General features: G+C 39.2%; 1 protein-coding gene across 3 annotated transcripts in view; it reads right to left on the bottom strand.

The window, feature by feature from the left end:
* neto1l (neuropilin (NRP) and tolloid (TLL)-like 1, like) overlaps positions 1–14,483 on the bottom strand; it is a 66,419-nt gene that overhangs the window by 12,432 nt on the left and 39,504 nt on the right. For all 3 annotated transcript variants that reach the window (XM_078790581.1, XM_058060790.2, XM_058060791.2), the window contains exons 6-9: positions 8,829–8,870; positions 8,615–8,742; positions 2,107–2,189; positions 1,150–1,295 (exon numbers count right to left, since the gene is read on the bottom strand). In XM_078790581.1, coding sequence (XP_078646707.1) covers positions 1,150–1,295; positions 2,107–2,189; positions 8,615–8,742; positions 8,829–8,870 — 399 coding nt within the window. The remainder of the gene's footprint in view (positions 1–1,149; positions 1,296–2,106; positions 2,190–8,614; positions 8,743–8,828; positions 8,871–14,483) is intronic.

Genomic DNA, 14,483 nt, shown 5'->3' with positions numbered 1-14,483 from the left:
TCATGATGGAAAAACAAGAACTCATTTAAAGATGGCTACTTATTATTCATGATCATATCCGTATGAAGATATTCACGTCTGCATCGTATCAGACGCCGCATTTGATGAATACATTAAAGAGCCGCTATTTGACACTGAACAATGCATATCGCCTTAGTGTTTTATTGCACTTGTTGGCGCACGCGTCCACTGTTGACTGCTCGCTCCTTTGCATGAAAGGCTGTGGTCTTTAGGCAGAGGCGTTGCCCTGGCAACAGTGCATCCCGGCGGCTCTGCTCGGTGAAAAAGGCCTCGCCAAAAAGAAGGGTGACGCCACCGACCTCACAAAGCAACTTCTGTATTGGACCTTAATGAGCTCATTAGCATGCTCGTGTCAGACATGTTGCATTTCTCTCCGCTCATGTCGCTCAATATGCTAACCCAAGAATTGGAAACATGTCGATAACGCCGTTATCACCTTAAAGGCGAACATGGATGTACCTATTCTTGTGGCTGGCGATCAATTTGATCAATTACAGCCTCAGGTAATTAATATATTTAATAAATCATTTTTTAATGAGTTCCAGACGTAAGATTCCTTATTTATAAATGGAATACTTTCATAGTGGCTGCACGGCGGTCGAGTGGTTAGTGCGCAGACCTCACAGCTAGGAGACCCGAGTTCAATCCCACCCTCGGCCATCTCTGTGTGGAGTTTGCATGTTCTCCCCGTGCATGCGTGTTTTTTTTCCTCCCACATTCCAAAAACACGCTAGGTTAATTAGCGACTCCAAATTGTCCATAGGTATGAATGTGAGTGTGAATGGTTGTTTGTCTATATGTGCCCTGTGATTGGCTGGCTGGCCACCAGTCCAGGGTGTACCCCGCCTCTCGCCTGAAGACCGCTGGGATAGGCTCCAGCACCCCTGCAACCCTCATAAGGATAAGCGGTAGAAAATGAATGAATGAATGAATAATATGAGCCGTGTGTCACTGTCGCTATCCATGGTGCTGGATTTTGCCCATTTTTTTTGCATCAAAATAATTTATTTACAAATATAACCGAGTGGTCAGCACACAGGCCTCACAGCAAGGAGACCCGCGTTCAATTCCACCCTTGGCCAAAGTCGGAATTTGTTCACAATTTGAAGCCAACACACTTCGTCTTACGTTCTTGGTAGGTGGTGAAAAGGATGCGGAAGCGACTTTTCCGACTGGCTTCGTCCGCCCACATCCGGATGACACCCAGCGTGGACACCAGCATGAGGTCATTGGCCACCGTGGAGCAGAACTTACTCTTCAGGTCCTCCACCGAACTGTAACAGAAACGAGAGAGAGAGAGAGAGAAAAAGAGGTGGGGACTTTTTGGGCGACATCACTTCCTGTCTAGCACCCGCTCAGCTACCCTAGCACCGGAAAACGGCAAACACAAGCATGAGCTGTATTCATGTCTTCAACGGCTCTCTTGTGACGACTATATTGGGTAATAGGAGTGTAAAGGTGACTATAGGGGTGTTATTTCATGTCTGGAGGGCTCTAATGCAAAAATGATTTAACAGGTTTTCTATGCTCTAACTACAAAAAATATTGCTTATTTATAATTAAAAATGAATTCAAAATGTAAATATAATAATTAAAAATAATTTATAAAATGAATAATAATATAATAATAATAAAATAATTATAATAAAATATTATAATAATAATAAAAATTATAATAATTATAATAAAAATACCCGTTGCCGTTGGACTTTATCATGTGATGACAGATGATCATTTCAGAGATATCAAGATAAAAGATGACAATATGAGGTAAATCATTTTCGCACTTCATGTTGTAATCACTCCTTATCAGATTTTAATATGTAATATCTTGACCAGTTATCAATTTTGCAAACCAAGATGCTTCTTTCTGAAATTAGTCTCAAGTCTAAATTTGCATAAATACATGAAAATCCAAATAATCTGCTTTGTTATTTGAAATATCGCCTGCAGAGAATTGTAAAGTATGCAGATATCATCATGTTGTCTTGATATCAAATCATATTGCATTGTTTATATCAAGGAGGATTATACAGAGATTTAATCTGATTAGAAGATAAAAGAACCTCCGTGTCTAAATCTTACCTGCCGCCGTCATACACCGCCACAAAGTTGCGCTTGCACTCGTTGGAGTTGGCCATTTCGTAGTCAAGGAAACGCAGGTAGATCTAGGATAAACAGAAATATGTCTTATTAGAAATAACTTTGTGTTTTCTCCAGGCCACTGGGTGTGTGAGTGACAAGAAGAAAACCTCGAACTGGCTTGGGGAGAAGATGCATGGTGTCACTTGTTGTTGACCCCGAATATAAGACAACCATATTTTAATCTACGCATTATTAGAGCAAGACGGTTTATTATGCAAAATAGGTGAATGCTAAAGGCAAGTGGTTAGTGCACAGACCTCACAGCTAGGACACCAGGGTTCAATTCCACACTCGGCCATCTCTGTGTGGAGTTTGCATGCTCTCCCGCGTGGGTTTTCTCCGGGTACTCCGGCTTCCTCCCACATTCCAAAAAAACATGCTAGGTTAATTAGCGACTCCAAATTGTCCATAGGTATGAATGTGAGTGTGAATGGTTGTTTGCCTATATGTGCCCTGTGATTGGCTGGCCACCAGTCCAGGGTGTACCCCGCCTCTCTTGCCTGAAGACAGCTGGGATAGGCTCCAGCACCCCCGCGAGGATAAGCAGTAGAAAATTAATGGTACCTTTTGTGTGTTAAGTTGCTGTGTGATGAAGTAAATGTTGTTTGTAAGATGACACCATGAGTCAGACGTGAAAGCCTCACGGCGAGGAGACCCCAGTTCAATTACACCCTCTGCCATCTCTGTGTGGAGTTTGCATGTTCCCCGTGTATGCGTGGGTTTTCTTCGGGTTTCCTCCCACATTCCAAAAACATGCTAGGTTAATTAGCGACTCCAAATTGTCCATAGGTATGAATGTGAGTGTGAATGGTTGTTTGCCTATATGTGTCCTGTGATTGGCTGGCCACCAGTCCAGGGTGTACCCCGCCTCTCTCGCCTGAAGACAGCTGGGATAGGCTCCAGCAGAATGAATGAAGGTGAATGCTAAAGTTGCCAGAGGGTGGCAAAAAAATAAAAATAAAAAAAAGGAATACAATATAATTGTACAAACGAGGAAATTAAAAATAATACATTCGCTTGGTTTTGACTTAAATAAAAGCGTCCCCCTCACATGGGATGTCTATCGCTCGCCCCGATCCCAGCGTCGGCTCCGCTCGGCTGCACCACGCCGCGCTCGCCATCATTAGGGTTAATGAGTGGGCCGCTCAGCGAGTGTGACAGGAGAATGTGACACATTAAACGCCCCGAGACCAATGCTGGCTGCAGATGGGGCGGGATAATGGAGCCTGCGATGTCAGCATGACTTTGGCAAAACATGGCGGTTGCGGTGGAATGGATCTAAAACATGCAAAACCGACCTCCTGATGTTGCACATTGGTGTCCCACACGATAAAATACCATAATCAGCATACACAAAGATTATCAATGTAAAGCAAATATGTATCCATATGTATCCTGCCAATATGATACATAACTCAAACAGCAGCACAGAATAGAAGCAACTAAATCACTTTGAAAGTAGGACTCACCCCCCCCCCACCCCCACACCACCCCACCCCGAGGGAATGATGCAGCAAGATATCACATTTTAATGTTGCTGAAATCTTATCTTTAGGGATGGAAGAGTAATAAATGTAGTTTCTCAGCAGGGGGGGTGGACCCCCTCATGGGTATGACAGCAACAAGTAGAAAGATGAAAATGCCTCCATAAACCAGAGAATGTGTAAAAATCAGTGGCATCATTGGGCCTATTTTAGGGGGGGCTTGTTCTTAATCCCCCCTAAATAATTTGATATTTATTTTTTATTGATAAAAATTTTTTTTTTAATTAATTTTAAAAAATTTTACCAAAAAAATCTCATATAATAGGGCAAAAAAAATGTCTACTACATTCATTCATCATGCCTATGCATCTCCAGGCATCTACGCCCCCCCCCCCAGAACCTAGTGACGCCCCTGGTTAAAATAAATTGAGTATGTACTGCTTACTGGATTTACCCACGAGGATCCATCACAGCTGGATCTATTTAAGTTACTATTATACGTGAGTGACAGGGCGAAAAGCTCCGACTCACTTAAGAGTTGGTTTGTGTGGTTAAATTTCTTAAGCCCCCCTAAATAATTTGATATTTTTTTATTGATTTAAAAAAAATTTTAATTGATTTTAAATTTTTTGCCAAAAAAAATTCTGATAAATTTCACATAATTGGGCAAAAACAGGCTAATAAGCAAGCCAATAAGCAGGCTAATACTAGCCTACTACTGCTAGTAGTAGTAGTAGTGTGTGTACTTGTGTAAATTTAATGGTGGCGAGTATCTCTACTAAATCTGTCCAAAAGTGGGAAAGTTATATCCCGGTTCTTGTTTGTTATTTTTATTTTTTTTATTTTTTTGAATGTCTACTACATTCATTCATTTTACACCCCCCCCCGTCCTCAGAACCTAGTGACGCCCCTGGTTAAAATAAATTGAGTATGTACTGCTTACTGGATTTACCCACGAGGATCCATCACAGCTGGATCTATTTAAGTTACTATTATACGTGAGTGACAGGGCGAAAAGCTCCGACTCACTTAAGAGTTGGTTTGTGTGGTTAAATTTCTTAAGCCCCTCTAAATAATTTGATATTTTTTTATTGATTAAAATTCTTTTTTAATTGATTTTAAATTTTTTGCCAAAAAAAATTCTGATAAATTTCATATAATTGGGCAAAAACAGGCTAATAAGCAAGCCAATAAGCAGGCTAATACTAGCCTACTACTACTAGTAGTAGTAGTAGTAGTGTGTGTACTTGTGTAAATTTAATGGTGGCGAGTATCTCTACTAAATCTGTCCAAAAGTGGGAAAGTTATATCCCGGTTCTTGTTTGTTATTTATTTTTTTTTTATTTTTTTGAATGTCTACTACATTCATTCATTTTACACCCCCCCCTCCCCCGTCCTCCCCCCCCCCCCCCGTCCTCAGAACCTAGTGACACTCCCGGTTAAAATAGATTGAGTATGTACTGCTTACTGGATTTACCCACGAGGATCCATCACAGCTGGATCTATTTAAGTTACTATTATACGTGAGTGACAGGGTGAAAAGCTCCGACTCACTTAAGAGTTGGTTTGTGTGGTTAAATTTCTTAAGCCCCCCTAAATAATTTGATATTTTTTTATTGATTTAAAAAAAAATTTAATTGATTTTAAGTTTTTTGCCCAAAAAAATTCTGATAAATTTCATATAATTGGGCAAAAACAGGCTAATAAGCAAGCCAATAAGCAGGCTAATACTAGCCTACTACTACTCGTAGTAGTAGTATTAGTGTGTAGTATAGTAGTGTGTGTACTTGTGTAAATTTAATGGTGGCTTAAAACAATTGAGTATCTCTACTAAATCTGTCCAAAAGTGGGAAAGTTATATCCCGGTTCTTGTTTGTTATTTAGATTAAAACATTTTTATTTTTTTGAATGTCATTTTAGCCCCCCTCCACCCCCCGTCCTCAGAACGTAGTGACGCCCCTGGTTAAAATAAATTGAGTATGTACTGCTTACTGGATTTACCCACGAGGATCCGTCACAGTTGGATCTATTTAAGTTACTGATATGTGTGAGTGACAGGGCGAAAAGCTCCGACTCATTTAAGAGTTGGTTTGTGTGGTTAAATTTCTTTCCGACGTTCGCAGCTACAGGTGATAACAAAAATCATACAGTCTCATATTCAAGGTCAAAACAGTACCATATTGTCCGGAGTACATGTCATGTATTTTGACCAATAGAGTCAAGCCACACAATTCTAATTATGGAGGAATAACCGTATGGATGAAAATGTGTTGTATTTATGTGATGCATGACAAAAAAAGCAGTGGATGTGTGAGGAAAAACAAGTGCAGATTACATCACAGACCCAAATGGTAGCAATGGATCAAATAGATACAATCACTAATTTGTACGGGAGAGATTGGTTCCAGCAGGAAAATAGCCGACCTGCTTATTGATTCCGCTGCGGCCGCTATGGAAGCAGAATCCATCACTAACTGGGAAAATAAAATATCTTCACACTTGTTGTGAAGACCCCTTTAATGGCTTGTTGCTGTTGCCCCGAGCATCATCCATGGAAGGGACCAATGACATGCAAGGGGGTACAACGGCTCGCTTGAGCAGTAAACACTTAATGCATAGAAAAGGTACAAACAGTTGCTATTAAGTACTCCATGGCGTATATTACTTTTTATTGCCCCCTAACAATAGTAACAGCAATCAATAGTTGTGTTTGCCAACCGCATGTTGCATAATGTTTAGGGAGACCGTAATTTAGGACGTTATTGTGGTCCCCCCCCCTTACCTGAGTCAATGTGCATGCATTGTAAATGGGTCTGGAAAGAGTCTATAGGCTCAGGAGAATTCCTATAGGATAAAGGACGTTTGCGCGGGGAAACAAGGGCAGATAAATGTGACCCGGGAAATATGTCAGATAAGAGCTAAGTAACGAATGTGGCTATACATCACACTGGCACCCTGGTGATAAATTGTGAACGAGAGGCTGCAGCGCAGTAGAAAACGTAGCGTGGTTGTTTTTTACAATATCCCTATGGTGGCCCCTTACAGTACAAAGATAGCGGAAAGGCAGTTTTTGTATTGGAGCAACACAATACATACAGTACATTGGGATTACTGGAATGCAAATACTATCTACATCAACATAAATGTACACTTGTATGTAATAATATGTACAAGTGCAGTAGTGTTTGTTTTTTTTCGTCTCATCAGTGTAGCATTAGCATTAGTGTAGAATCTTTGAATGCGTCTTCTGAATGCCATATATTATTTATATTTTACTTCATTTGTATGCTTGAAAATGAGGCCAAAAATGTTGAATTTGCTTAAATATATATATTTATTTATTTTAGAATATTTTTATAATAATTTTATAATACTTTTTGACAAATATTATATATTAACAAATATATAGTAACCCCTTATTCATCACAGTTAATCAAGTCCTTATTGATAAAATGGAATATTTTCATGTTTAGAGCACAGAAAAACCTGTGTACGACCTTCTAGACCAGGGGTGGGCAAACTACGGCCCGGGGGCCACATCCGGCCCGCCAAGTGTTTGAATACGGCCTGCCCAATCTTTTCCAAAGTATTTCATTTAAACTCAACATACAACCTGGCATCATGGCCTGAGCCAACCTTTTGATGGTTTTATCAATTTCGTTTTTTGACATGGTCTGTTGTTTACAAAGTGCTCCTGAAAAAAGGGACACAAGCACATAATAATAAGAACAATAATAATAATTATTATTATTAGATTATTATAATTATTATTAGAACTATTATGATTATTATAATTATTATATTCATGCTAATTATTATATTAATTATATATAATATTATTGTTATATTTGCATATTTTACATAATAATAATATAATAATTATTATTTTAATTTTATTGTAATTATTATAATATTTGATTATTTTTAAAATATTTAAATATAAATATAAAATAATAAATAATAATAGCAGATTGCATGACAATTTTACAGATACAATAATACCAGGTGGACTGTTACGTGTAAAATATATAGTCTGTGCCCCCCCCCCGTAAATTTTGTCATATCAATGCCAATGCGAGTCAAAAAGTTTGCCCACCCCTGTTCTAGACACTTTAACATATAGAGCCCTCCAGACGTGAAATAACACCCCTATATCATCTTTACACTACCAATATAGTAGACGAGGTATAGTAGCGAGGGGACAGGAAGTGACGTCGGTGGTTCAGAGTTGAGTTTTAGCTTTGTGTGGCCCAGGCTGAGGCTTATTGTGTGTGTTGCATTCATATTCATATTCATAATGTCTTCATATTTAACACACACACTATTTTACAGTCTGCCTTGAATGATTAGTCTAATTTTAGTTTTACTTATACTTTTATTTTTTATATTATTTTATTTATACTTTTATTTTTTATATTTATTTTATTTATACTAATTTATTTATTTATATTATATAAGTGTCACACTAACAGCTATATGTTCTCATTTCCCTCAAACTACAAAATTTAATTAAAATTTTTTTTTGTTTTTTTTTACTGAATAAGACATCATGTTAAAAGTTGAAATACTCAGAAAGTAAATGGCGGGCCGGATTCAAACGCTTGGTGGGCCGCATGTGGCCCCCGGGGCCGTAGTTTGCCCACCCCTGTGATTGACTCACACGGGTTAGCATTGGGAAGGTTCCTCGCCCTTTCGGGCAGTACTTCCTGTGGCATTACAGTGTTGAATACTACATACAGTATCACACTTTGGTATTTTACTTCATTTTGAAAGTTTTACCTCGAAAGGCTACACGAATGACTTCCAACGAATAGGCCGCAGTCAACCACAAAACGGCGATGATGTACGATATATTTCCAAAAACCGTGATAAAGTGAAGTTGTAACGAGTTTCCCGCCAGTCGGGCTTCCGTTTTTATAAAACTCCAGGGCGAGCTTTGGGAAGAAAAGCAGCTGCTGACTCACCTTGGAGCGCGGCGGCGCCCGGATGTACCATTTACAGTCCACGGCCTCGTTGGCGCCCGCCTTGCCGTCTCTGGTGATCTGATGCGACTCCACAATACCTTCTGGACCGACCATGTCGTACTGACACGCTGGGTAAAATACATCAAAAGAACATCGTGAAAAAGCCAATGCGACAAGGATAAAAGCGGCATGAGGAGACAGCGAGTGTACCTACAGGGAAGAGGCGGAGGTATTCCTAAGTCGGTAAAGTCCGGATCTGAGGAGAGAGCAGAGGAGTGATTCATTTGGAACGCCGTAAAAGCAGATGTAATGAAAGGCGCCGCCATGCGCCATTGAGGGACGTCCTTCCTGCGTCAACAGCTACAAATGATGATAACACATAAACTGTGTTATCATAATAAATCAAGGAAATGATGCACGGCGTGACGCAAACACAGTAGGCACCGCCCCTTTTTGGCGGCTATAATAGCTTCCACTCCCCCGTGCATGCGTGGGTTTTCTCCGGGTACTCCGGTGCCAACTGCACACAATCGCCGGCCTCAATATATTTTTGATCAGAATTTTGACTTTATGGCATGGCTTTTCTGTGTCAAAATTATTAATTATTATTCCTAATCTCATAATTGACTTAATTGCGACTTTTGACCTCATAATTTCTACTTTCTATCATAATTTACATTATAATTCGGAATATTTTTCTTGTAACTAGGACTATAGGGTTGTTATTTTCTTGTCCAGAGGGCTCTAATAAAGGTCAAAATCATATTCAGTTCACGTTCATGGTTACTTACTAGTTCTGCGGCGACAAATGATTTAATCACACAATCGCCTGCCTCAATATATTTTTGATCAGAATTTTGACTTTATGGCATGGCTTTTCTGTGTCAAAATTATGAATTATTGTTCCTAATCTCATAATTGACTTAATTGCGACTTTTGACCTCATAATTTCTACTTTCTATCATAATTTTTATTATAATTCGGAATATTTTTCTTGTAACTAGGACTATAGGGTTGTTATTTTCTTGCTCAGAGGGCTCTAATAAAGCTCAAAATCATATTTAGTTCACGTTCATGGTTATTTACTAATCCTGCGGCGCAGGCCTCACAGCTAGGAGACCCGAGTTCAATCCCACCCTCGGCCATCTCTGTGTGGAGTTTGCATGTTCTCCCCGTGCATGCGTGGGTTTTCTCCGGGTACTCCGTTTTCCTCCCACATTCCAAAAACATGCTAGGTTAATTAGCGACTCCAAATTGTCCATAGGTACGAATGTGAGTGTGAATGGTTGTTTGTCTATATGTGCCCTGTGATTGGCTGGCCACCAGTCCAGGGTGTACCCAGTACTCTCACCCGAAGACAGTTGGGATAGGTTCCAGCACCTCCGCGACCCTCGTGACGATAAGCGGTAGAAAATGAATGAATAATTAATATGAGCCGTGTGTCACTGTCGCTATCCATGGTGCTGGATTTTGCCGCATTCTGTTTTTTTTTTTGCATCAAAATAATTTATTTACAAATATAACCGAGTGGTTAGCGCACAGGCCTCACAGCTCGGAGACCTGAGTTCAATTCCACCCTCGGCCATCTCCATGTGGAGTGTGCATGTTTTCCGGGTACTCCGGTTTCCTCCCACATTCCAAAAACATGCTAGGTTAATTAGCCACTCCAAATTGTCCATAGGTATGAATGTGAGTGTGAATGGTTGTTTGTCTATATGTGACCTGTGATTGGCTGGCTAGCCACCAGTCCAGGGTGTACCCAGTACTCTCGCCTGAAGACAGCTGGGATAGGCTCCAGCACCCCCCGTGACCCTCGTGAGGAAAAGCGGTAGAAAATGAATGAATGAATGAATAGCTTCCACTCTTCTGCTGAGATGTTCCCCAACATGCTCACTTTTTCCCCCCTCATTTGTGAGGTCAAAGGTCACTGATGTTGGACTTGGAAGTTCTACTGCCGATTGACTAATTGCATAGTCATACATAGTCAACATTAATAGAACAATAACTTCATTATGGAAGTACTACAGAATAAAAAGCAGAGGGCATTTAGGGAGGATACATTTAATCCATGATCAAGTTTCTCACACCGAGGGGGAAGCGGTAATGGGAGGGGGGCACGCAGATCCGAGCCAAAGCCATACATTTTATCAGGAACCTGATAAGAGACGTGTAAAAGGTAAAGTTTTGGAAGTCACCTTGACGCTGAAGGTTTGCAGCAACTTTTTTTTTTTGTAAAGTGTTTCCATAAATTAAATGAAGAAACTTGGCAAGTGCGAGTGGCCGGATCATAACCACCCCATCTTCTTCCACAAGAAGTCCATAGATGTCTTGATGCGCTTGTGTATCATCGCCGGACGTACGATAAAAGATGAATGCTACAGTAGATCCAAGAGGCGATATATCACGATACTTCGATACTGTATTGATATTAAAAAGTATGATATGGATATTTTTAGGCATTTATCATAGACTGTATATGGTATTTATTTATAAGCTTTTATTATGTTTTTCATGAAATAAAGCCCTTAGAAATTCTAAATTCATCATAGTTTCTTTTGTCTTCTTTTAATCGTACTTCGGTATGTGACAAAAAAAAAATCAACTATTTTAGGAAAGCAGGAAGTGAACAAATTCACCCACGGAGTCAACATTTGGGAACAACGATGTGGTGACAGAAAAAAAAAAACAACGGTTAGCAACCAACGAAGGTTATGTGTAATTTTCACCCGAAGAACACAACTAAGGTGCGTTCAAGGACGCTCGGAGAAACATAATACATTATAATACAATGGAAATATGCAAAAACTGTGAGCTTTTATTATGTGTTTTTATGAAATAAAGCCCTTATAAATTCTACGTTTTTTTTTTTTTTTTAGAAATGTGTCTCCTTTTAATCACCTCGTACTTCGGTACGTGACAAAAATAAAAAATGTAAAATAAAATTATTATTATTTTTTTAATTCAACTATTTTAGGAAAGCAGGAAGTGAACAAATGTAAAAAACAAAACATTAAAACCATTACAATTGTCTCTGGAAGTTTGATGCACTAGTGACTAGGGGTGTAAAAAATATATTGTTTCGGCGATATATCGCGATACTTCGTTTCCTCGATACTGTATCGATATTAAAAAGTATGATATGGATATTTTCAGGCTCACTGTTCTGATGGTGGATAAGTCAGGGAGTGTATACTCTGCATTTTTCTCACAGCTAATAGAATGTGAACATTTGAGCAGGATCTTGAGACATAATAAAAAATAAAAAATAAAAAATAAAAAATAAAAAATAAAAAATAAAAAATAAAAAATAAAAAATAAAAAATAAAAAATAAAAAATAAAAAATAAAAAATAAAAAATAAAAAATAAATAATAAATAATAAATAATAAATAATAAATAATAAATTAAATTAAATAATGATAAATAATAATTTGTTTTTTATGGATTTTTTTTGTAAATTTAAAGCTGGATGTCAAAGCTTTATTTATCCAAATTCTACAATTAAAATTTTTACAGAGGAAAGTTAGTGATACAGCATAACATACGGTTCTAATTGAATAAAAATATGTTTAGTATATTGTGCATATTGCTGGTTTAATTCAGTTTTTCCAGGAAATCATCTTTAACTACAATAAAAACAAAAAAAAATATTGTGATATATCGTATCGTGATACGTATCGTATCGCCAGATTCTTAGCCGAGAGCTAACGAGCTACATGAAAATGGTTCCCCTGCAACGTCAGACATCACCACCGACCGGGCCCGCTGATTGCACAGCAGGAGAAGCTTGCCTAAATGTCATGAGCTTTGTCTGTGGATGCTCTACTTTTTTTTTCCCGTCTAGACATGAGTCACAGAGTCGGGCGTGCACGCTCCGTGTGTGTGTGTGCGTGTGTGTAGAACGACACAGACACGGAAGAAGAAAGTCAAATACTGTACATGTCGACGGTGCGTTTAATGATTCCACTTCCTACTACTAAAACCTGTAATCAAAGAGGAGATATTCCTGGCCTGATTTCAGCTCTGTTCCATCATGGGGTGCCGAAACCTCCTCCCACCCTCGGGAAGCATAAAACAAGAAACCAGGCTGATGTTACTCGCTGAAACAACAGCTCGCCTCCGATGGTGAAGTTGACCCATTTTCCATTTTCTCAAAACTCGTTCACATTTTTGACATTTCGGTATGAAGTCAGCAGCCGCTTGGTTGGGTAAGCAACAAAATGGACTTTTTTTGGTTCTTTTTTATAATAATTGTGCTCAAAAAGCCCTTTAGCAAAGTGTACATTATGATAGATTGATGCTGGTATTGAAGCAATTATTTCAAGGTTTCAAGGAGTGCACTGTATGCTTTTCAAAAGCAGAAAATCATAAAAGGTACAAAATTGAAGTCTGGATATTGAAACAAAAATGGCTGTGTCAGACAATTTCATTCATTCATTCATTTTCTACCGCTTTTCCTCTCGAGGGTGGCGGGGGTTGCTGGAGCCTATCCCAGCTGCCAGCTGCCAGCTGTCTTTGGGCAAGAGGCGGGGTACACCCTGAACACCCTCATCACACAGCAACTTAACACCCAAAAGGTATCATTAATTCATTAATTTTCTACCGCTTATCCTCACAAGGGTGGCGGGCGAGGGGTGCTGGAGCCTATCCCAGCTGTCTTCAGGCAAGAGGCGGGGTACACTCTGGACTGGTGGCCAGCCAATCACAGGGCACATATAGACAAACAACCATTCACACTCACATTCATACCTATGGACAATTTGGAGTCGCTAATTAACCTAGCATGTTTTTGGAATGTGGGAGGAAACCGGACCCACGCATGCACGGGGAGAACATGCAAAGATGGCAGAGGGTGGAATTGAACTCGGGTCTCCTCGCTGTGAGGCCTGCACCCTAACCACTCATCCACTGTGCAACCTATTGCCAAAAAAACAAAAACAAAACAAAAAAAAACAAAAACTAAGACTGGCCAAAAAAAAACTTGAAAAAAAAAAAGTTGAACCCTATCAGGGAAAAAATAAAAAATATTGTAAGATAATAAAAAAAAATAGTCTTCCAAGAATAAGACACAAATAAAAAGTGAATATTTTTTTCAAGAATAATAAAAAGTTGTGGGCATCAAATCAGAAAAAAGTAAAAAATATTAAGCGAAAAAATTGCACAAACAAAAAGACTGTAGAAATGGCAATATTTAGCTTGAATATTGCATATATTTTACTGAAACTGCAAAAAATAATTGATGATTAATGCATCCAATTAATCTATAAATATTTCAGTGTTAGATTAATAATTTTAGAATTTCAAAATGGAAATATCCCTTGATTTTCACACACGTTTTAATGTCCCAACAAGGTACCTACTAAAGTGACCAGTGAATGTTTACAAGAAGAAAACTTGCATGAAAAGTCCGTGTGTTTGTGTTTATAATTATTAGGCATTTACCCCCCCCCCCCCAGGAAGTGTGGGCGTGTGCATCAGGAGCAGCAGGCAGCATGCAGGTAGAGAGGAAAGAAGACGTGCATGAAGGATGAGAAACTCAAAGAAGGAAGACACTTAATGAAACCGTGACCTTGGGGTCACGCGTGCTGGTTGTGCAACAGATTTATTATCAAGCTTTGGCATCGCTTAACCCCCCCCCCCCGCCGTCACAAGGCCAAGCCACCTCGATGGGATACACGCATGTCGCTTCTCCTACGCGGCAACAGAGGCTGCTTTGCTTTTTAATGTCTATCATGTGACCCTTGACCTTTTTAAGACAAGGGTCCCCGAATTCCAATCAGGAGCCATCTTATCCTCTATCAATCACTTCCTGTGTCTCACTCCTCTTTTTGATGAATTGACTCAATCAATTCTATAGATTGATGCTTTAT

Source organism: Doryrhamphus excisus, linkage group LG5 (genome assembly GCF_037039965.1).
Source record: "Doryrhamphus excisus strain RoL-2023G ecotype Guam linkage group LG5, RoL_Dexc_Guam_v1.1, whole genome shotgun sequence".
Classification (NCBI taxonomy): Eukaryota; Metazoa; Chordata; class Actinopteri; order Syngnathiformes; family Syngnathidae; genus Doryrhamphus; species Doryrhamphus excisus.
This window is presented reverse-complemented; position numbering and strand designations above follow the sequence as displayed.